Source organism: Crocodylus porosus, unplaced genomic scaffold (genome assembly GCF_001723895.1).
Source record: "Crocodylus porosus isolate Cpor-Errol unplaced genomic scaffold, CroPor_comp1, whole genome shotgun sequence".
Taxonomy (NCBI): domain Eukaryota; kingdom Metazoa; phylum Chordata; order Crocodylia; family Crocodylidae; genus Crocodylus; species Crocodylus porosus.
This window is the reverse complement of record NW_017728911.1, coordinates 34571383-34596347: the sequence shown is the minus strand read 5'-3', so window position 1 is coordinate 34596347 and position 24965 is coordinate 34571383. Positions and strand designations below refer to the sequence as shown.

At 41.5% G+C, this 24965-nt stretch overlaps 1 protein-coding gene across 3 annotated transcripts in view; it reads left to right on the top strand.

Annotated features, from left to right (window-relative positions):
* Nucleotides 1–980: 980 nt before the first annotated feature.
* The window catches only part of TTC23 (tetratricopeptide repeat domain 23), a 57721-nt gene continuing 33736 nt past the window's right edge, over nt 981–24965 (top strand). For 2 of the 3 annotated variants that reach the window (XM_019533787.1, XM_019533784.1), the window contains exons 1-6: nt 981–1450; nt 3581–3796; nt 6142–6265; nt 7951–8110; nt 10551–10676; nt 22665–22842. In XM_019533787.1, the coding sequence (XP_019389332.1) occupies nt 3617–3796; nt 6142–6265; nt 7951–8110; nt 10551–10676; nt 22665–22842 (768 nt within the window). In that variant the 5' untranslated portion in view covers nt 981–1450; nt 3581–3616. Of the gene's footprint in view, nt 1451–2629; nt 3797–6141; nt 6266–7950; nt 8111–10550; nt 10677–22664; nt 22843–24965 lie in introns of those variants that run through there. The other variant, XM_019533786.1, reaches the window with a different exon arrangement.

Here is a 24965-nt window from a genome sequence, read left to right as displayed (position 1 = left end):
GCATGCTGGAGGGCACAGATCCATGTCACGGGATGAGAAGTGGTGGGGGGCAGGTCCACGCTGGGGGAGCGGGAGTGCTGGGGGAAGATCCGCACTAGGGGTGACAGGGAGTCCATGCTGGGGGAGGGGGGTGCTAGGGGGGACCCATGGTGGCGGGGAGAGTGCTGGAAGGAGCCATGGGGGTGGGGGGAGGACTGCTAGGGGGATCCATTTTGTGGGGGGGAATCCATCCTGGAGGGAGGGGGAGTCCATGCTGGAAGAGTGCTGAGGGAGTCCATGCTGGAGGGCAGGCTCAAGCAGGGGTTGGTGTCGGGGGCCGAGGCCTCTAGTCCGGGCTGGGCCCGCTCGGATTCCCACGTGGGGCAGGAGGACGCGCTCAGCGCCGCCGCCGGCAACTGGCCTCCGCGAGCAGGGCTGAAGTCTCGCGAGCGCGCAGCGCAGCTCGCGTGAGATTTGGGGCCGAGTCTCGCGAGACCTCGTTGCGCTGCGCCCCGGCAGTCTGCGCAGCGGCGGCGTTTCCTGCGGGGACCGGCGGTTCGGGTCCGGAGTGGTGTCACTGGGTGGGCGGGGCTGAGGCTGTGGTGGAAGCGGACTCGTCGGTTCTCTGTACACAGCGCAACGGGGGGGGCAATAATAATAACAACGATTGGCCTGGTGGATGACAGCAGCAAAGACCGTCAGGAGAACACAATCCTTCTGGGGACTCCGAGTTTGCATGGAGGCTGCGAGCCTGTACTCATCCCCTTCCTGCCACTTCTTCGCTTCGGTGTTACTATTATGATTATTACTGTTATTACAATAGTTATAATCTCTGGTAGCCAAAGGTGAAACTGATGTTGTTAAAACCTGGAGCACCACCGATTTAGCACGTATTGAAAGCAACGTACTTTGTCAGGACTGAATTTTGATCGCACACATTGACAGACACTAACACTGTTAAATGCGAGCGTGGACGTTACGGTTCCTGATAGGGGCGTAGATAAACGGGGCTTTGTCCAAACTCTGGCGGTGACGAGTTCATTTATATTCATGAAAGATTTAAGTGGCTTCTCTGAGCTGAAGATCAGCCCCCAAAAAGTGTGTTGTTTCTTTAAGCGGTGCCTGCGGAAATCAGGTTCCCATTGCAGAGCTGTCTTCGAGTCCCGTGGATTGGTTATCCCATCATGATTGACAAGTCTAAACCCTAGTCCCCATTTCCAGTTGGTGGTTCGTTTTCTCCATCACCTGCCCTGTTTTGGCTTTGTGGGGTATCAGACTGCTTTGTGAGAAGCATGAAAGAGGATTTTTTTTCAAAGAAAACCTTGAACTTTGACTTTTTTTGTGTGATGAATATACTGTATGAAAGAATACAAGGCAAAGATTGGTAAGCTTACGTTGGAAACTGCAAATCAATAAAAACATTGCAGGCTTTGGAAAAGAAATCTCAAACTGAAACTATTCAAAAAAGAATGTAAGTGGATAATTTGATTACGCTACCCTGTACAATTCCTTTCCAGGGAGGAAGCAGGCTTTCTTTTCACTTTAATAGATGGTAGTCATCTCTTGAATGTGAACACAATATCATTGCAAATTGTAAAAAAGAACAATGATGACTGTAAGCAGAGCAGTTGCAGGAATACTTTACACATCTGTAGTAATATTAGTTATGTTTACGACTTGCCTGAAAATTGGGTATGTGCAGCATGAGAGAGACACTCCTATGGGTCAGTTAATGATTTTGCTAAATCCCTCTGAGTTTTTTCTCAGAGAACCTCTCCCTTTCCTTTCCTTTGTACTTTCCTTTTCCTTTGTGCACAAAGAGGGAAGATGTAGAACAGTAATACAGCAGCAGTTTGTACAGCTTTAAGTTAAACTTAGAACTTTCCCTATACTTATCCCTCTCATATCATATAGGAATCCCATTGGCCTTTGTATTTTTTTGGATCTCAAAAATCTTGTAACTTCTCCAGTAAATCTGCTGCTGGGAGAAGCTAAGATACGAATGATTTGATCACATAGTTATGCAACTTTGGAAATGGATTCCCTTCACTAACAGATACAAAATATGGCTAGTGCATGTGGCTAGTGAGTGCTTATACTGCATATATTCCATGCAATAAAACCAGCCACAGCCATGATCATAGCGTTCGTGCTCCATAAACTCCATCAAAGTATCAAGTGGGATGTTTTTCCTGTCAGTCACTACCGTCTCTTCTCAACCAACTCTCAGGTCTCAGAAAAGATACACATTTATTGGGCACATCCAGACGAGCACAGCCACGCGATATGTAGCACCGTAAACACGTCTGCAGCGCCACATACCGCAGAGTCACATGTTCTCCATGCTGCCTATGCACACACTACTCCAGTTTTTTTTTCTGTGGGTTTTTTTGACTCCGTGATATCCAGGCGTTGAAAAAAGAAGTGGAGTAGTACACACGCAGGCAGTGCACACCACTGAAAAGCAGAGCCAAGCCACCGGAAGCCACACTGCGGCTGTCAGCCAGGCTCCGCCCAGCAGGATCACTGTTGCTGTAGCCCTGGGAGGCCCCCAGGTAAGACTGCTGGGGTCAGCCCACCGCTGGCCGCAGCCTCTTCTATCACCCCTGGGGTAATTTGCCGCGTGCCAAAGCACGAGTGTTCCCCGGGGGACAAGTAGGTATGGAACTGCTACTTGTCCCCGGGAAACCAAACATCTGTGCTTCTGTGAATGCAGCCATAGAGGTTATTTACCTTTAGCTGCTGGGAATGATTGAAGTATGACTGACTATAGGACTAATAAAAACACACAGCCTGTAGGTATTAAAAGTGTACAACTTTTTATTAGAGGAAACTATATTACTATATTGCAACAAGAAATGTGCCAGAAAAATTAGGTAGGTCTCTTGCTCAGTTTTCCAGTTACATCTCTACTGCTTGCTTTTATCATGATGTTATTAATGTCAATAGCACCCTGAAGAATGTGTTGGTGGGATTTTTCACCAGTCAACATTGGTTAGATTCTGTTCCCATTCATATTTTTACTTAAACAGGAACAGAGTTAAAACAATAATTTTTGGTTTTTTGGAAATACCACACCCAGAATAAATTTTAAATTAATATGTATATAAAGACGTGATAGCCTGGGCATACAAGATGACAATGCATTTTTATCGTAGTCTAAAGAAAAAAAATCTCTCTCTTCCTCCAGCAAAAGAATGTTAACTATGCTTGGAGCCAACTAGCCTTAAAAGGAGTTGATAAAAAAAAGAATAGGACACTTGAAAACATTGTACTGACAAAAGCTCTCCGATACCTAGATATTATTCTTTATTATTAAGTATGAGAAAGATCACTCATTCTTTAAATTTGGCATGTTTTGTAGATCTTATTGAGACATCAAAATTAAGCCAAGTCTTAACACTGTACTGTATTGAAAAATTATTGTATGTAAGTTGTGTAAAAATACCACTGCATTTAAGAGTATTTGAATAATAATTTGTAATAACTTATATGTTTTCCATAACCAAGGTACACTTACAGGATGGGTGAGCCCCAGAGTATCTCATGATGTTGAATAATCTTTGATGACTTGCCGTGTTTTTAACAAATATAAATATAGTTAAACTACAGGCTTAAAAGAGGATCAAACAGGAGAATGCAACAAACTCAGGAAGTTCAAACCTCTGGACACACAGACAGCTCCACTGTTACCCTTAGCACTGAACTCAGGAATAAGATAAAAAATAAATCTTCAGAGACAGAACTACTTCAGCCTCCTAGCCAGAAGCTTCTGCAGTGTGAACAAAAGGCAAATGTACACATCAGCAATCAAGAGGTAAGACAGCTATAGATAATATATTTTATAGCAAATCATTTACTTTCATGTAACATGAATTTCACACCAAGCATAGACAAGTACTAAGTTTGACGAGACCTCCAGTATCTAGATTTTAATTAAAATGGTAATTTTTGGATCTAGGAGTAAAAGTGAGTTGAGGGATGGGGGCGTGGGAGGTTGGTTTCAGGAGTTTTTGGAAAGTGGGGAGGATCACGGGTAGGATTTCCATAAACAGCAATAACTCTGCTCCAGTTGTAGTCAGTGGTAAAATTCCCATCAGCTTAGTGGTAGTGTTAGAATGATACAGTAGCTGTGATGGTCCAGGAATTATGCAAGGAGCGAGAACTTTTTTTGGGTGATAGGTTTTACTGGACCACCTGCATAGATAAAGTTAGAGACGATTTTGAGTGCCTTGTATGCATTGTGTTCATTGATTCTCAACTAGGGTCCTGTGCCACTCTTGGGTGCCTTGAGATTCTTTCAAAGGGTGCCATGCAATGTTATTGTTACCTGTACAAACATGATCCTCAAGATAAACCCAGAGATTTTACATAAGAATTCATCATGTTAGAAGCATTCTGACCTGTTGTGTGGTTTTGAGTTCCTTGCAACAGAAGATTTGCTCCATTATTTTCCTGTAGGCAAAAACCAAGGGAAAACTAAGATCTAGCGTTTTTCAAGAGGTGCTTTGGCCCCAAGGCAGGGTGCCTTAAGAGTAAAACATTTGAGAACCACTGATCTATGGTGTCACTTCACTGAAGTCACTAAGGTTACCAGATATTAATTTGACCGTTGAAAATACTTAAAACATATGCAGTGGCATTAGTTTCTTTCTAGTCTCTTCCTTTGCGTAGTACCATACAAAGGAGCCCCTTATGGAAAACAAGCCTACATTGTCCTTTTGATCAGTTCGATCTGAAGGATCAGTCAGGACCTGCATGTGAAATATCCTTCTTCCCTGCCCCTCACTCAGAGAAAACATACAAATTATCCAGGTGCACATCTGCGAGGGGCACGCAGGGAAGTGTATGCTTAGGGGCAACCAATATGGGTTCATTAGAGGCAGGTCCTGTCAGACCAACCTGGTGGCCTTATATCACCAGGTCACAAAACCCTTGGGCACGGGTGTTGCAGTGGACATAGTCTTTCTGGACTTTAGGAAGGCCTTCGACACTGTCTCTCACCCCATTGGGCCATCGATGTGGGGACGCAGTCAGGAAAGCTAATCGCACCTTGTCATGCATCCACAGATGCATCACAAGTAGGTCCAGAGAGGTGATCCTCCTCCTCTATGCAGTACTGGTCAGACCGCAGCTGGAGTACTGCGTCCAGTTTTGGGTGCCGCACTTCAGGAGGGATGTGGCCAACATGGAGAGGGTCCAGAGGAGGCCACTCACATGATCAGGGGGCAGCAGAGCAGGCCCTACGAGGAGAGGCTACAAGACCTGAACCTGTTCAGCGTCCACAAGAAAAGGCTGAGAGGGGATCTGGGGGCAGTCTATAAACTGGCCAAGGGAGACCAGCAGGCAATGGGACAGTCCCTCTTCCCCCAAGCACTACTGGGAGTAAAAAGGAATAACGGCCATAAGCTAACTGAGAGTAGATTCAGGCTAGATATCAAGAGGCATTGCTTCACAGTCAGGGCAGCTAGGATCTGGAACCAACTTCCAAGGGAAGTGGTGCTCACTCCTACCTGGGGGGTCTCCAAAAGGAGGCTAGATAGACACCTAGCCGGGGTCATTTGACCCCAGAATTCTTTCTTGCCCATGGCAGGGGGTCAGACTTGATGATCTGCTCAGGTCCCTTCCTCCCCTACCAACTATGACTATGACAACTGAATAGTCCTTTTCCTTTGTCTTTTCTACTGTATTTCTGTTGTTTGACTTCATGTCAGTCACACCCCACCCCACCTGGTTAGTATTCAGAACAACAGCATGAGCATCTTCTGATTAATGCAATATGTGAATGGAACATTATACTTTTTCCAGGCAGAGTTCTGAAGTAGTCATAGTACCGTAGTGTCTCTGGCATTGATACTCAGAAGTGCTGAGCACCAGAGGTGTAACTAGGGGCCACTGCAGCAACCACCCAAGGCATCAACTTGGATGGGGGAGACAAAAAACAGCTGCTACCTGCCACTGCACAATCATGCCAGCAATACAACAGCAACTGAAAGTCATTGTTGCCCTGCATCTTGGATGCCCAGCCAGGTTGCTGCACCTCTGCTGACCACCCACATGCTCACTTGAAATCAGTAGGATCTTCAGGCACAGAACAGCTTTGAAATCCATGTTAGATATAAGTTAGACTGCCTCAACACCTGTGTGCTTTCTTTCTGGCAGTATAAGGAAGCCCTCCCAGAGCTTATGACGTATTTAGCCCTGGCCAGAATTTGCTATGGAGATCATCACTGGAAAATGGCAGAAGCCCATGTTAATTTGGCTCAGGGATACCTCCAGCTGCAAGGTGAGTTTACAGAGTTCCCTGCTCATTTTTTTAAGCCCAGATCCTATAGTTTTCTGACGCAACTCCCAAGATTGCATGATTTGGCTTTTAGCTTTATAGGGTTTTTTGTTGTTTTTTTTCCCAGAAGGATGTTTTTAGTCTTAGTAAATTAGAACTAAAGCAATTTTAATAAGGAATAAAAGGACAAATGTATAAAAAAAATGCACTGAATTTCTAGTTATTGCTAGTCCTTCATTTTTTTTTCTTCTGGTATCCTCCAAAATTGGTGTCTCATATAATGTCCATAGGAGGAACACAGCTGAAAAAGAGAAGGGGTCTGAAGTTTCAGAATTTGTCTCAAAGACACAATCAGTTGTAAAGAAATCTCAGAAATGACGACTTTTTAGTCTCTCAAAATGAGGATAAGGAGAAAAAATAGTTTGGTAGTGGAAATTTTCTGAGACTAAGTCTGGGGCATCTGTGAAAATGGTACTTGTTCAGGTGTGCTACAGAGCAATCCTGAAGTGGCTTTTTCTTTCTGGAAAATCCATTTGAACACATGGGGTCAAACCAGTTTACTCTAAAACTACCATAAATCCTAGTAATTTTTCACTTATACTTCAAAAATTTCTAAGCCATTTTACAAGCATGTGACTATCTACTTCCTATCATGTGTTCTTAACGTATGGGGAATATTAGCAAGCTATCAGTTTTTAGGTTCAGCCCATCTTGCATCACTGGGATCCTTGAGAAATACTCTTACTTTCAGTTAAATATAGAAGTCTTGGGAGAGAGTTTGGGATCATGGAATTTGTGGGATCATATCTGCTGTCTGTATTCCTTAAAGACAGTAATCCTTGCCATGTCTGTGTTTTTTCATTGCATTTTTTCTAAATATTAATTGGATAATAAACTTCACATTACAAGTTAGCTAGTTAATAAGACTTATGTTTTAAGCACACATGCCATGTTTAAGCACACTTGAAGTCTTTATATATGTGGCCTGACACTCTACCATAATGGATACATAATAGTGGCATGTAATATTGATGACAGTTTGGTCAAACCAGTGACTGAATGGGAGACTTTAAGGAATGCTCAGAGCACATTCACACCACGACCTGCAATACAGTGTTGAGATAAACAAGGTAGCTCTAAAAGAATCAGAAAAAAAATCTAGCTGTAACAGTACAGAGCTTAATGCAGACTAATTAAGCTTGCTTCTCAGACTAATTTACACATGTGGAATCATTTTTAGTTAAATGTGTGAATGGTTTTTAATAAATAAGAAACAATGGTATATTTTTGGACCAGGATGTATGCATTATTTTAAATTTATCTCAGTTCTCTAATTCCCTCACACATTGTTTCTTTTATTTTTAAGAAGAAATGTTTCTTACAATAAAACTGTTCTGTAGCAATTCTGAGAGGAGACAAAATGGAGAGTACTTTGATTTTTACAGCCATAAATCTTGCTTTTTAGGTAGACCAAATGTAATCCTTTGCTACTTAAACCCAGTGGCTCAGCTGGGTCTTTTGCTGAAGAATATGAACTTATATTGTAGAATATATTGAACCAAGCCTTCCCACTTGAAAAAGAAAGATTGTCTTCCTCAGTACACATATGGAAGTAGCTGTGCTTTCCTCATGTGACTCTAAAAGCTGAATCCCCCACTGAAGATTTGCTTTCTTATGTATGTTCACAGGATTTTCACTGCAAGCAAAACAGCATGCAGAAAAAGCCAAAGAAATTCTTCTTGCCAGCTCTCTGATCCCTTCATCTGAGTCTGAACAAAGGATGGACATTCTTCAGTGTTCAGTTGCTATTTCTCATACGTTAGGAAGAGCATTAACTGCACTTCACAAGTATCCTTTCTCACTTTTGTTTTACTATGTGCGATTGATATTAGAAGTTTTTCAGATAATTGGATTGGATCGTGGTGAATTGATAAAACCAATGTGACCAGCATGCCGTGTGGTCTATTCAGAAATCTAGATGAAACCTCACCACACTCCAAAAATGTCTTCCATAATCATCTCATCATGCTAATAACCATGGGCAACTAGTGCTTCCCAAGTCTGGGCAGCGGGGGCACCAGATCGCCAATTGTGGGAGAGACAGTGGGGTGGAAGTCCCCCAGTGGCCGATCGCCAAGCCCAGAACCACGAGCAACGAAATCAGAAGTGCACTTCTGCCCGTGCTTCTTGTTTCGCGGCTGGTGCTTCCAGGGGGTGCATGGCCGACCTCAGGGGGTGCACATACACCCCCTGCACATTGCCAATGCTAATAACAGTATTCCTTAGTGTGACCTTACTGTTCCTTAGTTTTGCCAGCTAGACCTTAGTCACCAGGAAGTGGCCTGCATCATTACCATTGGAGGAGGTTACAGTATGTTTATTAACCTTTATGACCTCACACGCATCATTGTAAACATCTGACAAATTTAAAAGGTGCATTAAAAAGCAAAATACAACAAGGTATATAAATAGCAGGCAACATAGTCCACAAACTGAAGTGTTCAGTCTACACAAGATTCTTTACTGTGTGTTAGACCAATCTAAGGCATAGTAAAGTGTCACCATCTACACACATGCAGGACTTACTGGGCACGTCTACACAAGATGCTTACTTCACATTAGCCTAATAACACTGTGCAGTAGTGTGGCAGGCAAAAACTGTGCTAGTAGCCTATTGCACAGTTATTAGGCTAATGAACAATAAGTGTCACTAAAAAACTATGCACCAGAGCTACTGTGCAGTAACTAGTTACTGCTCTTTTAGTTATAGTACTATATTAAGGAAATACTAAGCTAAATATGCAGCATCTAAGGCACAGTAATGAACATGTAGACATGCCCAGTGTGCAGTAAATTAGACTAATGTGCCATTTCCTAGCACCAGGATATACAGGTGCTAGATTAATAGTGCATAAGCTACTGTACAGTAGCATACATGTGGATGCTGACTGGGAGCAATTAGCAGTTAGCTCCTAGTCAGCCCAGGCAGCAGGGTGCCAGCTGCTGCCTGGCTAAACCCTGATGTGGGGGGAGCTGTGCTAGCTACAGGGGCAGCTGTCTCCCTACCTTGTGGGGGATTGGGACCTGTTCCAATCCCCACATGTCTGGCAGAACTGTCCTGGCAACTGGGACTGCTGCATTCCAGCCACAGGGAAACCAGGTTGGGACCCAATCTCCATGTGGCTGAAAGAGCTGTCCGTCCTTGATGGGGATGCTGCTTGCCAGCTACATGATGATCCCCATATGGCTGGCAGGCCGTGTCCCCACTGAGTGGAGACAGCTTTCCTGGCCACATGAGGATCAGGATTGGGACCGGCCCCTGTCCCCCCTGCCAGTCCTGGGGCTGGCACCCAGGGGAACTTGGCACTCCCCCTGGCTGCTGCAGTGGGGGAGAGCAGGACAGGAACAGCCCTGGACTGGGCTGCTCCTCTCAGGGGCAATTTGCTCCAGATGGGGGCGCATGTGTAACACTTTAATGAGCCTGAAAGCACTTGCACTAAAGTAAAGGATTGTGAAGGTTGCACGATTCCTTGGAGATTCACTGACAACATAGCTCAAGTGTTGGATTTGTTGTCCTCATGCACATTATCCTATCTTCTGCCTTTTTCACTTTTGTAAGCCTGTATGGTATAGAAAGGAAAAGAACAGGAGAATTATAAACATCTGCACATGTTTATGGTCACAAACATATGTGCATCTACCCCGACGATAACTCATCACTGTATATGTTCTTTATGGTTGCTGCAAGGTGGGCTTTCTATTCATTATATAACTGAAAGTACTTTTTAGACATTAATTAAACCTCATAACACCCTTGTTAGGTAGAACAGCTAATCTGATGCAGGGACAAACTAAGACAAAAATTTGTTCAGATAATTTTTAAACATCACACATAGTTGTCTGGCAATGAAAGTAATATGAATGATGAGGGACAGCATCTCACTATATATTTAACATGAATGTACTCTTACTTTAAAGGAACTGACAGCTGTATCCCTTTGGCAAATATTGTAAAAAAAAAGTTTTTAAAGGGATTAAATTCTAGGTCTTTCAAATGCTGAGTTGTTTTTAGTTTGTGTGGATGTCTCAATATTTTATAGTACTTTAATGCATTTTATTTTCCAACACAAACATTTGTAGTGCTCTCAAAATTCTTAGCTTGCAGCGTCTCCCGCTGTATAAACAAAATCATGAGGGTGGTCTATATATTTTTCCTAACCTGTCAAAGTATGCCAGTTGTTTTAATAAATTACACAAAATTAATGCAATTATCCTCAGCACAAAACAGATTAAAAGATGCAGAAAGAAGTTTAATAAAAGCTCGGAAACTTTCAGAGGAATTGCTACAAGGCCAGCACGTGCCACCAGACAAGTGGATAGAAATCAAAGCAGGAATTGAGTTGTCGTTCGCACAGTAAGTTTGGATTCCAGATAGTATTTAAGAAACACGTCAAAATAATCTGTTTAAATCTAACCAATTTAAATTAAAAAGAATAGAATCAGTATACATGTTTAACACAAAATACCGGAGGCTGTCATAGTAACAGAGAATTTGAAAGAGGTTTTATAACTTTATTCTTTTCTGCATTCAATAAAGGGAAGTTCTACTACCAATAGTTTTATAATTCCATTTTCATTTTCAAGGCAAAGGTGAATGCATGCAATTCCCTTCAGAGACAATCCATACTGCTTCTTAATTGGAAGAAGCATCTTTATAAAATGAGGTAAACTACTTCCATTCCTTGCCAAAGCAGAGTAGAATCCCCTTCTCATATCCTGCTGTTCTGTCTCACCTGGGAACTTCTTTTTAATGGTTCTATGGTGTCCCATTGAGCCACAGCAGCTGTTTATGGTGTTCTCTGAGCATTTGGTGCTGTGTGTACCTCCAAACTTGAAGCAGTGACTCAGCGATGCATGTTCATTGGCTGGAGGCCCAGCTGCCATCATGACCTTTCATCAGGAGTCCTGTTCCATCTGTTGTTTTGGTTACTGGAGACACCCCACTGAACGATGAGATTAGTATTTTCTTTCCTGCTTGATACTCTCATGGTCTCTTGGGTTCACGTCACTAGACTCTTTGCAATGCTTATATATCTGCACCTGAAAATTGATCTCTAAAGACCTGATCCTGCACAGCACAGGTTTGAAGTACTGCTCATGTTAGCACAAGGTTAAAAGTGATACGCAGGACAGAGTGCTGAGAAAATGATCCTGCTTTAAGGAGGGTGCTACTTGGTGACTACTGGATTATTCCCACCTACTAGCAGCTGTGAGGATAGGAGCAGATCTCATTACTAAGGTCATCAACAATATTTCTTTACCTACTTCCTTTTTATCTTGTGTCCTGGAGAGTAAGAGAATGGAGAAGACTTAGGATTTACTCCTGCTAAGAACAGAGATCTGCTTCCTCCTGATGACTGTCTATATTGGGGTACAAATAAGGTTACCAAATTTGTATTGAAGTGCAACAGCATTGTAGGAGAAGAGATGCACATTATCCAGTTGCCACTAATGTAGGGAGTGAGGCTTCTGCCATTAGTCTGTTGCTCAAGGCAGAAGACCTAAATTCAGCTCCCAGAGTAAACTGGCACAACTCCTTTGACTCCAGTGGAGTTGCACCTGTTTGTGCGAGAACTATATACGGCCCTGGTAAATGCCTAACTGATTATATATGCAATTACATTAGCAGGCTGGTTATGCAAGCTCACTACTTTAAACATTAAGTGTTAGCAAAAATACAGGTAGAGTGATGAAGTCTCCTGCAGTCATTTTGCTAACTCACTCTAATAGGCTTGAGAGAAACATAAATAAGCTTCAAAATACCTAGTTCTTGATTTGCATGTTCAAGAGGTTCAGATGGGAGTTTTTTCCACCCTTTTTACCTTTTGGGCTGAGACCTGAACCTGCAAAATTCTGAATCTCTTGGGATTCAGCCATCATTTGGGACAACAGACAAGTCTACATGCAGTATTGTGGATAACAGTTGTTTCATTCAGTAATTCAAACTTTGTAACTTTGGGTCTCAAAATAAAAACATGCTCAACTCCATAGCCAAACAAAGGGTCGGTCATGTCAACAATAGGCATTAATTTTACAGACCCATCATAGAAAAAGAAACAAACAAACTTATTTCTCCTTCAATGTCAGATAATTAACAAGTAATATATTCTCATTTAGTTTGCATATTAAACTTTGTACAGGCGACTCACCATTTGCAGGGGATATATTCCTGTAATCCCTGCGAATGGCAAAATCTGCAAATAAGGCACTGCGTTTGTGAACGCAGTGCCCAGGTGGGTGGGTGGTGGGCAGCAGCGGTGGGAGCCCGGCAGCAGCAAGCGCAGAGCTTCTGAGGACAGTCTCTTCCATCACTGTGCGAGTGTTTAAAGTGACTTTAAAATGCAGGTTCGCCTTTCGCAAATATTTAAAACTAAGAATGCTGAACCTGCAAATATCAAGGGTTTCCTGTACTGACACAAGAGTGTGGAATTGTTGGTCATCCTTCTCTTTGAAATTCCTCCCTTAAGGATCAGGCCTGTGTTCTGGCTGGAGGAATCCTCTTCCCGTGAGCACAAAGTATCAGCAGATCAGCCCAATTCACAACAGCTGCTGCAGCCTCCTTTAGCTTCTGTTGCTGGCAGGTTGGTTTCTGGCTTGTGCAATGCAGTAGTAGGAGGCAATAGTAGCCCAAGGGAATCTCGGCTACAGTCTGCCAACTGACCCAGCCAGAGAACTTCTTTTCCATTGTTGGGGGGGAAGGAGAGACCAGTTAACACTTGCTGCCCCAGCTCAGCATGATTGCAATACTACAGGAGTACAGCAGGCCTTCTGAATATGGTGCAGGATGCCAGCAGGGAAACTAGCTGGTATTTGTGGACTTTCCCCCTCCACACACAGAAATCTGCCTGGTTTCCCCTAGGGAATTTCCACTTGTCAAAAACTTGAAAAGTTGCTATCAACAACTTCCAGACTGTGATCCACAGAGCACTTTCCGGAGACCTTGAAGGACTGATAGGCACATAACTCTCCTCTTTTCCAATGCTAAATCACATTGTATGAAACTAAAACTGCAGTAAAGTCCTTCCTAATATGACTTTTTCTATATGAGCAATTGTAGTTGCCATAAGAATGTTACATATGTCTGTAAACAGGAGGGAAAATCTCAAAAGGGGCTTCAGCCAACAAGGACACTGATACAGAGAGATAGAATGCTCTTTTGAAAGAGCCACCCGGATACCATGTGAAGATTTGCTGCAGTACGAAAAGAAAATCCCCACAAATCGCACACCATTAGTTATGACATCCTTCCCTGGAACGTACATGGAAAATCCTCAAACAATTGCAATCCATACTGGAAGACAACCCAATTCTTAAAGAGATCTTTCCAGAATCACCTATCCTAGCCTGTAAACAAGCACTGAACCTCACCAACCTCATCACCAGAAGCAAACTCCCCATAACCCAAACCACACCCAGTGGATCCAGACCATGCCAGGACAAGAAATGCAAAACCTGCCAACACATCTCTACCACTCAGACAGTAACTACACCACACAACAAATCCATCAACATTTCTGGAGATGCAGAAATAAGATCCAGGAATGGTATACATCTCATCCAGTGCACCAAATGCCCTGATGGAAAATATGTAGGAGAAATCAAACAACAACTGTGTACCAGAATGAATGTACACTGGAAATCTATCAAAGACAAGAATACCCAATTACCTGTGGGGGCACATTTCATAGTGTCATAGTTTCTAGGGTCGGAAGGGACCTGAGCAGATCGTCTAGTAGACCCCCTGCCATGGCAGGAAAGAGTACTGGGGTCAGACGACCCCAGCAAGGTGTACATCTAGCCAGCAAGGTGTACATTTCTCACAAGGCAATCACTCCCTCTCCAATCTCTGTTTTAATCCTCAAAGGGAGCTTACAAAACACCTTTCATAGACAAGCGTATGAACTTCACTTCATAAACCTACTGGATACAAAAAAGCATGGACTCAGTATAGACACTGGATTTATAATGACACATTACAACTTGCCTGGCATCTGATTTACCAGGTACCTGTCAGACCTGACCTTTTATACCAAAAGCTTGCAAAGAACACAGTTCTCTTTTCATGAAAACTGAGATACTTTCTACAAATAGAGATTAAAGAAAAATGTAAGTTATCACAAGACTCACAATAAAATCATGACGGTTGGCAACACCATTTGAGATGTGGTACACACTATGAAAAATGTTGATAATGCTCAGTTCTGGGCAGCATTCCTACTTAGGAAGGGAATATATGCTTAACTACAAGCACATGTTCACTGAAATCAGTGGGACTTAAGGGTAGGTTTAAGTGTTTTCTGAAATTGAGGGGTGAGTTTGCTGCTTAGCATTGCTTCTAGCAGTTTTTTTCCTAAGGGTATGAGGCATACCCTTAATACAAAAGAAATATCTCAGGATCATAGAAAAGCAGGGCTGGAAGGGACCTCACAAAGTCATTTAGTCCATCCCCCTGCTCAAGGCAGGATCATCCTGACTAAACCATCCCAGCTAACTAAAATAACCAACCTGGCTTTGCACCACAGAAATTTCTGAGAAAAATGTCCAGGAAACCAGCCTCACTTTATGTTTTCCTCATTTATAGTCTGTGCTTTCCATTCTTCCAAATGTGTGTTAATAGAAGTTAAAGATGAAAAAGGCTGGTCTTCTGGTCTGGACTTCATTTCTCCTTATAGTATCCTGTGTTTTCCATTGCTTCGTTCAGCCTAAGTTAAAATTATTCAGGTCAATTGGGTTTCCACCATTTCCCTGCCAAGAGATACTGTTCCAGAGTCTGATTAGTATCACTGTTAAGTTTTATGCTATTTAAATTTTCCTTTGCAATGGAACTGAAACTAAGCCTTTCCTTTTTTGATATTTACATCTTTCAAATACTTTGAGACAAGTCTTTACCTGGAATAATTCAACAACATTCCAGTTTGGGAACATAAGACCTATTGCTTTTGGTAGCTTTTTATATATTAGAAATTTGTGTGTTGATTCTTTTCTCACACCATTAAAAATAGGAGTAACTGCACTGAAGCATCATTGTGTGCTTACTGATGCGGAAAGGATCCATATAATTGAAGAGTCTGAGTCCTCTTCTGTATTGTTTCCTGATGTCCAGCTTATCTCATTAGCAAATAGTGTTGGTGCAGTGATGCTTGCTCAGCTGAACATAATACAAATTACAGTGGATCGTTTCAATGCTGTTTACCTTGAATCCTAAGCTTTTGCTAAGTCAGCTGTAGCCTACAAAGCAGTACCCAAAACTGGAAAGTAGATGGAGCCCTTACATGCCTAGTGCCAGTTTTCCAGTGCTTAATCATGAGGCACCATCCATCTTTATGTTTAAGCTGTTATTTTATTTAATTAAATCAAGTTTATTAAACCTTAATTGATTCTTCTTTCACTCTGACTTATCTCAGTACCATGTTAGTTCTAATAAGGAAGCTTAAATGCCCTAATTTGAATTAAAATGACTTTATGTTGCTGTTACTTGCTTTGTTTCATGTCAGATCTGCTCAAAATAAGTTTTTAAAACTATGCCCTCCTCAGATTTATGCTGAGCTCATTATTAGAGGGATGACCCCTGACAACAAGATCAATTAGGCTGGGGGAAAGTCTTTCTAGGAAGTAGTAGTAGCAGCTAGCGTTACTTTTGGCAAATTTATGGGAAAGACACAATTCTAATAGATGACAGACTAACAGTGGATTTTGGCCCTAGTCCTGCAATCTGTTCCCCTCAAATTCCCACTGACATTGCTAGTGTTGCGTATACAAGAAATGAATCCTGAAAGACAGACATAGAGACCAAATTCCACTGTAAAAACGTACAGAGCACATACATAATTGCTGCCCATCTTCCAGTACCCCTCCACCAGTTTCTCAGTAAGGATCCATCTTACAGGGTCGGAAAGCAGCTTGTTCTCATGGCTCGTCAGTCATTAGTCTCTCTTTAGAAATTGCCAAGAATAGAAGCTCTTGAGGTGGGGATTTTTATTATGTGGGCAGTTGCCAACTAAAAACTCAAGAGCTACCAAATGCATGTCATATAAATCAGCATCAGGGTATGGTCAAATGAAGCAAATAAACCTTATTAATGGGGTGGAGGAGGAATTTACCACTCACCAAGCTGATCTACTACAATGGCTTTGTCTGTTTGCCAGCCTGCATCAAGTGGAAGCTAAAACACAGTAATTTAGCAGTTGTTTTATTCAGGAGTAACCTGCCCCAGAGTAGATTTCATTTACTGCAAGATAAAGTAGACACACGGGCAATGCCACGGGTCAGTAAATGTGCAGTAAGTCTTGCCTCTCCCTCCCCTTTTAACTTGCTATGATTATTTCCCTAGTTGATACCCTCATTCTTTATCTTATTGGCACTGCTACTATATGCTGCCTGTCACAAATACATTTACCGAGAAACATTTTTGCTCTCATTTTAGATTATAAGACTCCTTAAACTAGACGGGTATCTTAGAAAAAACAGTATTTGCAATTGGCTCAGTTTTCTCGACAGCTTTTCCCATCACTTTTAACCCAAAGAATAATATAAGGAAAAGAACAGCATTACCCTGCACATAAGCGTTTGGTAACTTCAGGCTGCAAATGGCACAAAACATTCTTTAGTCTATTTTTACATGACCTTGATCATATTTTTTTCTTCTGCCCTTTGCTGTCATTGAGATTGCGCAATGGTTGGTCTCCTGTTCTGTTTTGCATTCTGCCTAATCCAAAAGTTGACACTTCTTTATTCCTCCCCACCTCCCCCCACCCCTGGTTGCCTCAGTTTGTCAAGATTTGTCCAATTTGCAATTGCAAAAGGCTTCCTAAGCACTTCTAAGTGTGCATTGGATCTAATCAAAGCAAAACTTATTTATGTGATAACAAAGGTCACAGTTTTGCTCGTATTTACCTCTCGGGCAGGCTGTTTTTACCTCGCGTCATCCATTTCACCCTGTTAAGTGCTTTCACATGCTGATATGTGTTCATGTACTGTTTTCATATTTACTGGAAATCACAGTCACTGTCTGACACTTTCTTTTCCTTTCATCTTAGCCCTTCATTCTTCTGAAGGAGATAGGCTGAGTCCCATACTCTTGGGTCTCAGGATAAAGGTATATTTCTTTTAAGGCATTGCAGTTGAAGCCCTTTCTCCTTTATGTGGACTTAAGGATTTCATGTATTTTTTATAAGGTTGACTAGCATCTGGACCAAAACGTCCAGCTGTCCCGCTCCTGTCCACCTAGCTCCCTTATTGCTTCCTAGGAGTCACAGCAGTACACCTAAGCATAGATTGAGTGTTGGCATTTTTTTTTTTTACATTGCATATTTGAATCTATGTATTTTCCACTGCTTACTTATAAGCTATGCATATTCAGCCAAGGTGCAGCAAATCTTTGTTGTAAAAAGCTAAACATTTTACTATTCTGCCATTCCTATCTGGAGAGTGTTAGTTCCATTATGACAGAACTAAGGCACATGGTAAGCTGTTTTTTATACTGTGTACATATAAATAGTGAAGGAAAAACCTGTGGTGTACACACAGCTCTTAGATTGATGTGGGCTTATAGTGGGACCTGTTAAAGTGAATATCAACATAATGAACTTCTGTCCCTGAGCCCAATGAAACATTTGTTTGTAGAGGGCTTGCTGGATTTGGCCTTATTTGGACTACAAGGTAAAATCCTTGCAGTTTAAATAAGGAGCCACACTTTGTTCACTTATCTGATTATAGTTGCACAGTTCATGAGGCACAGCTATAGTCCACCTGTTTGAATGGATACTCCATAAGAAATTTCTGTCTTAAATACGCATTTTCTAGCAATAGTAAGGGAATTGAGCAAACACATGAGTAGAACAAAAGGGACATTTATATTTATTTTCGTTGCTGTGTATATCATCTCATGAAGTATTTGAAGTAAATTCTTGAACAGTGTGTTAGTGGAAAGTTAAGCAGCCAGAACTTGAGCAAAGACAGATTAGAGAAGACACGATAAAGTTGGTTTGAGCCATTTCTGAAGAGCGGGTGCAGGTTGTTGATATGAGAATAATTTTATAGGAGTGTCTGCTAAGTATATCTTGTTCTTTCATGTCCCTGTCTCCTTCCCATTTTTGTTACTCTTGCAATGCAAATTGGATAGAAACCTAACAAAACAGGGCAACTGGAAACTTCCTGGTCCTAAAGGAAACCCTGGGTGGCACAGAGTTACATTATCTACTCCCCTTCTTCTGGTGTATGGTTTGATGGACTGCAGACACAGCTGAAAACAGAAAGGGACTTGGATAATACATGAGGAATTGCTAGAAGCCAATACAGCTGTCCCTAAGGGGCCATTTCAGAGAGCAAAATTTGAAGTTAATTGTAGGCTAAACCATATTACAACAGGAATCAATTCAGTCCCCATCAGTCCAGAGTCAGAGGAATGAGAGAAGGACTTAAATCACCTTCCCTTCAGCCCCTGAGACCATCTCTAGTTTTATTACTTATCAAGGCATATGGAAACTACAACCACATGTCTTCTTGGAAATACTAGTCATCAGGGATTAGTGGCAGCTATATACATTCATCTGAGTCTGGAACTTATATTAGGAGTTCTCATCCCGAAGCTAATTACAACTACCTCTTCTGTTTTGTTAAGAAATTTAAGTTAATTCTGTTACATTACTTGATGAAAATGTGGTTTGACAGTCTCTGAGTATTTTCTTGGACTGTTGTGTTTTAATGTCTATATCAGATGCTTCAGTATTTTGATATGCATCCATAACCCTCCCTCCAACCTCCCCCCCCCACACACACACTTTGTGGCTTAATTAGAATGATTTAGAGATACCTAAATGTTAAAAACATTCATGCTGATTGATAAGATTCCTTTGTACCCATATGGAATATTTTCAGGATTTATATGAAATAATTTAAGTAACTGTGTCATTGTCAGGACACACTTCTGATAACAGGGTCCAGTTTTGCAAGCACAGAAGTAATTATGGTGATTTTATACATATGAGCAGCCCTGATGAAATGGTGTTTTAGGATCAGAGGCACTGGTATAATCAATGCACTAAAGGCTCTTGTACATGTTGATATGCTCAAAAGTAGCTACTACCTAGTTTGAGTCATTATAGATAACGCTATCAATACAGGTTACAAACGCAATACAGCTGTAACTTTACAGCGGTTCTCATTGCTATCGTTTGTTTCTTGAACAAAAAAAAGTGAGATGTCCAGCAAATAACTGGCAGATAAGGTTCTTTGGGTAAATGTCCATAGACCAACATGACTACAACCAACAACCCTGCAGCAAATAACTGTGCACACAGAACATAACCATATTATTTGTGTTTAAAGCTTGTTGCTAGAGAATACATACCCTTAAATGTCTCATACTGCAGCTACTTAAAAGAAGTGGAAATGCATTCTTCATAGACAAGGCTTTGGCTTCAATTTACATGAGTTTGAATTAGCAGATTAAATACTGTGTGTGTGTCTTTAGTGAATTTGAGGATCTCTCTGAATGAAACAGTAAAGAAAAACTACTTGCAAAATATTCATTTTCCTTCCTATTCATTTTTTCATAATCAGGGTAAATTTTTCCTATTCATTCAGGACAGCATTCTTGTCGCACTGAAGTCAATGGCAACATTCCTCTCGACTTCAGTGGGAACAAAATTTAGAGCTAAATAAGTGTCCATTTGAGCAAGACCTTTGCTGAGCAGGTATCTGATGTCTGAAAATATGGCTTTATCCTGTATAAGTCTATTAGCATTAGCTATGTTGTGCCATTTGGCCAGCTCCAAAAGATTACCAACCAGTGCCATAATCAGTAGCTATTTTTATCATATGAAGCCCAGATCCAGGAAACTCTTGCATATGGTTAGTCCAAGCTGAATCAATAGGTCACTTATGATAAAAGAACTACTTACTTAAGTGCTTGGAAAAATCAAGAGAGCCAAATCCTCAGCTTTGCACCCAGTTTGAGTAGATGTGTGGAGGGTAAAAGGATGTTTTTCCTCTTACGTTAGGCTGCAGGGCTGCTCTGCAGAGGCTGTTTCACCCCAGTGCTTCTGGATTAGCACATATAAAGACACATCCGTGGGTCTCCATGGCACAGACCAGCACCAGACTTACAAACTATCAGCTCATCTGGTACCAGTTCCTGCCTTAAAGAATAGAACTTTGCATTGTCCAAGAGATGTGCATTAGTATTTCTGTACCCCCAGAATATTTTCTTTCTCCACTCATGAAGCAGGACCACTCCAGTTCTGCTGCCCACGTGCTCTATGTGGCTATGGATTTGCTACAAGTACTAGGATTTGCTTTCTAGAACATCAGGTATGAGGCCTCAGTTCTCTATAATACAACACTGAAAAGTCTTTGAAAGGGCTTCTCTTTGTAATGCATGGATAATAAATCCCCTCAGTTCTTCACTGGGACCTGTAGGCACAACTGCCACACAAATTAATAGTAACAACAACAACTATGAAATAATGAGAGCTTTATTTGATCTGTATTTAAAGCCTAATGTGTACTGGGTTTTCTTCTCCCATAGTGCGTTCATATGGGCACAAAACAACCAAGATTATATCATCATGGTTTTTGAGTTTGGGTTTGGTTTTGTGGGTTTTTTTCCATCCTCTGTGATCTTAGCAGTCTGTCCCACAAACAAAGGAACTTTTCATTCAAGCTGTTATTTCCCTGGCAAGGTCCAGCTGCTTTATGGAAAAAAAGAAGAGTAGAAAATGAAAACTTTTTTCAGTGCTTAGATAGCCTGAAAGTTGGCCATGCTCTAGAAGCTAGAGTAATTTAAAAAGGAAAGAGACACAAAGTATTAGAGGCCTGGAAAACATGACTTATGAGGAAAGGCTGAAAAAATAGATTATTTAGTCTGAAAAAGAGAAGGTTGAGGGGGAATTTAACAAGGGTCTTCAAATACTCAAAGGAAAATTTATAAAGGGGATGGAGACAACTATTCTCTGTGCTCACAGTGAATGAGAATAGGAGCAATGGCCTCAAACAGCAGCAGAGGAAATCTAAGGTGAAGACTAGAAAGAAGTTTCTGACTATGAGAGTGGCCAAGCATTGGAACAGGCTGCATAAAGAAATTGAGGAATTTCCATCCCTGGATATTTTCAAGAGCAGGTTAGACAGACACTCAACTGGGAAGGCTTTTTCAGGGATGAGCCTGCCTCGAGCAGGACTAGTTAACCTCATAAAGTCTCTTCCAGCCCTACTTTCCTGTGATCCTGTATATCATGAGTTTTCTGTTACAAAACTACAGACACATCTGTTCATAAAAATGCTATTTCTTAAAAAAAGGAACAAAGCCTACATTTTAAAGAGTACATTCTACTAGGTAAGCAATTTCCAGAAGCTTTAAGTAAGTTAGAAGAGCAAGAAACATTTTTATTTTTACAGAGGGTTAGTTCATACCTCAGATGTGTTCCTGGGTCCGACTTTTCTTCCACAAGTGTGTAAACTGATAGGCACTTCCTGCTGGTGTCTGCCTTTTCCAGCTGTGCGTGTGGCAGTAACAGTCTGGGTTCTTCCACTCCAACCAAGCTGGGTATAACAAGGTAGCTGCACACATTGGTAAAGCCCTTACCTAGTTTCAGCAGTGGCTGCCTTAGGGAAAGAATGTAAACCATAACCTTTTAGAGTAGATAACACTAGCTTTCTGTATTCACCTGGAAGCAGTAAGCACAGAGGTGCCTCAAGCACTGGTGCTAGTGTATCCCTCTGTACATCCTCCTAATATGGTGTTGGCCCAAGTGTGGTTCTGTTAGTCCACAAGCTAACTGGCATTGGTTTTAGTTGTATTTTCTTTCAGTTTGCTCAATTTTTGATAAGAAAACAATTTAAGACTGTCCCATTTTGTGCCATACTTTTAAGTATTGGATGAAGAAACTGAAAGAAGGGGAAAATTGGAGATACGCATTTTTCAGTTTCAACCACGTGTTAATTTTTTGGCAACACATTGCTTAGCATTTTAGTAAAAAAGAACAGTTAAGTGCAAGACTTAGAAACAAATGCTCTCCATTGTGTATAAAATTCCTGTGACCAGTCATTGCACATGAAGAAATGTTGCGTAAGCTGATTGAATTTTATTTTAAGTCTTTTAAGTGCTTGAATATCTAAGAAAAAGTTGGTTACTCATAAGTGACATAGACTAAGAAGTTCCATTTTTTTCTGATGTCAAGAACACTGTAATACTGCTCTTCTTTATTTTGGCTTTCTGGTACAAAGAGAGCATTGAAAACTGAATTTCTTATGATGTGTGTAATTTCTGTATTTTATAAAAATGCATCTTATTTAGCATCTTCCTACCACATTGGTCTTTTTGATTAAAAACTACTTTTATTTCCAGATTGTACCAGAGTCAGAAAAAGTCAAAAGAGGCTCTTCTGTGTTATCAAAAAGCTCTGAACTATACTGAAAAGAGCAAGGGTGAAGACAATCTGGAGTGTGTGCCAATATACAAAAAAATAGCAGGAGCAGCACAAATCCTTGGGGATCATGACACAGCAATCCAACATCTTGTAAAGGTAAGAATGTTCCAGAGAAAATATGGCAAAAAGCCCTATCTTCACCTTTACAAGGTCTATGCACATAACTACTTTGAGCTAATAGCATTTTTTCTTTTTTTCAAAATGTCAAGGCACTAGTCCTCATATAGAATTAAGAGGTCATTTACATCAGCCAATTTGGTATGTTAAAAAAAACCCTATTCCTGTTAATAATTATGAGTTTGCGTAACTAAGTTACCTCATACTAGAAATTAGTATTAGAATCTACTTATGCTATTTGTAAACCTAATCCTGCAAAATGCTTAATAACTCCCAGCTTTATTTAAAAAAAAACCCCAAACCTTGCAGTTTGCAGGATCCAGTTCTATAAGCAAAAGCAACTTCTAAAACAATTAGCACAGCTGGTGGTGGCTGGTTTTGATATAATCTCAGAAGTCTCTCAAGCTTTAAGTTTAAGGCTAAGTACAGACAGTCAAAAAGCCCAAGGCTGAATCAATTCACTCTTTACAGGTTAGTCTAAATTGCAGAGATTAAACTGAGAAGACAACTGGACAGACATTCATTTCTGATTCAGGAATTGCAGCCATATAACTGCTGAGGGGCACTAGAGCGCAGTTCTCTGACACATTGCCAGCACAGAATGTGTGTTAACTTCCTGCTGCCCCTAAGGTCTCTGGGACTTGTAGCCTACAATCACAGCAGCTGGACTCTGCAAGATTCTTCACCACTTTCACTTCCTCTTCATTCTTCCAGGTGCCTCTGGGATTTGTAGTCCACAGTTGCAGCCAGCAGTAAGATCAGGGCAGGGCAGGGCACAGCACGTTATGGCATGGCGCTCAGGGAAAGGAAGTTTAAACCCTGCTCCCTGGCCCCAGACAGAGTTTGCCTGAGGGGGACTACCCCTATCTCCCTCCACCCACCAGCCCTTCTTTGCTGGAGCAGACAGCCCAGCCCAGGGCTGGAAAGCATGCTGGGGGGGACTGTGATTTAACTTAAAGCAGAAAGAGGTCTGGGAAGTTTCATAAATCAGTTTGACTCAAATTGGTTAAATCTGATACTGTATTCAACTAGGTTTATCTTAAACAAGTTTCAGCCATTTTAAAAGTGGTTTAAAAGCACTGAACTTCCGTTCTGTTACAGGTTTAAACCAGTTTCTGATCACTTAACCTGATTTATGTGCAACTTCTGTCCCTAGCCTGAGAGACTTGTAATAGGCAACACCTAATGACTGCTTGATGGAACAGCAAAAATGAGTTGGATGCCTTAGGCTATCCTTAATGGGACTGATTTTTCTAATGGTTATTATTTATTATTATTCAAACTGTTATAATGGCATTAATTAGAACATTGTTATAATCTAGGCAAAACAGCTTATCAATGAATGGATATTGAATCTGAAAAGGTTTTTGACTTATTTGAATTTCTTCCAACTGGGAAAAAAGACATTATTGAGACAACATTTATGCAGGAAACAAATTAAGGCTGACTGCTCTGTCCTTAACGTGTGCATTTGCTTTTATATATGCTAGTGATTTGGGGGCTTTGAGGTATGGCCACTGAAAGGGACAAATGAGGAGAAAGAATGGATTTGATTTTATGTTTTGTTTTTAGGACAGCTTATATTAACTTGAAACCCTCGGACTTCTTTGCTTGTCCAGATTGACTTAGATGTGCAACAGAGCTAAACATGCTTTGAAAATCTGGACACAAGTGTCTCAATAGGAACTACTTGATTCTGAGCTGTTCTCAGCTTGAGTCTGGCCCCAGCTGTAGCTATTCAGCTCATGAAAATCTAGCTCCATGTGGCTAAACAGTAGTTTGCAAGCTGTGTGTGGCTCGCCAGCACAGTACTTGTGGCTCTCTGGAAATTGGCCAAAGCCCCATCCACTTCTCCCCGGGGCAGCTCCGGGGCACAGCACAGCTTGGCACCTCCAGCTGCTCTGGCTTTCCCTGTGGGGAGCACGTCCCGAGCCTGCCCTCCTTGCTCCACCTCTTGGCTAAAAAGGAAAGCCTACAAAGGATGGAGGATGGGATTCACCTCCAAGGAGGATTACCCCGCGCTGGTCCGGTCCTGCAGGAAGCAAACCAGGAAAGCCAAGGCTGCAACTGAACTCCAACTAGCTTCAGGCATCAAGGCCAAC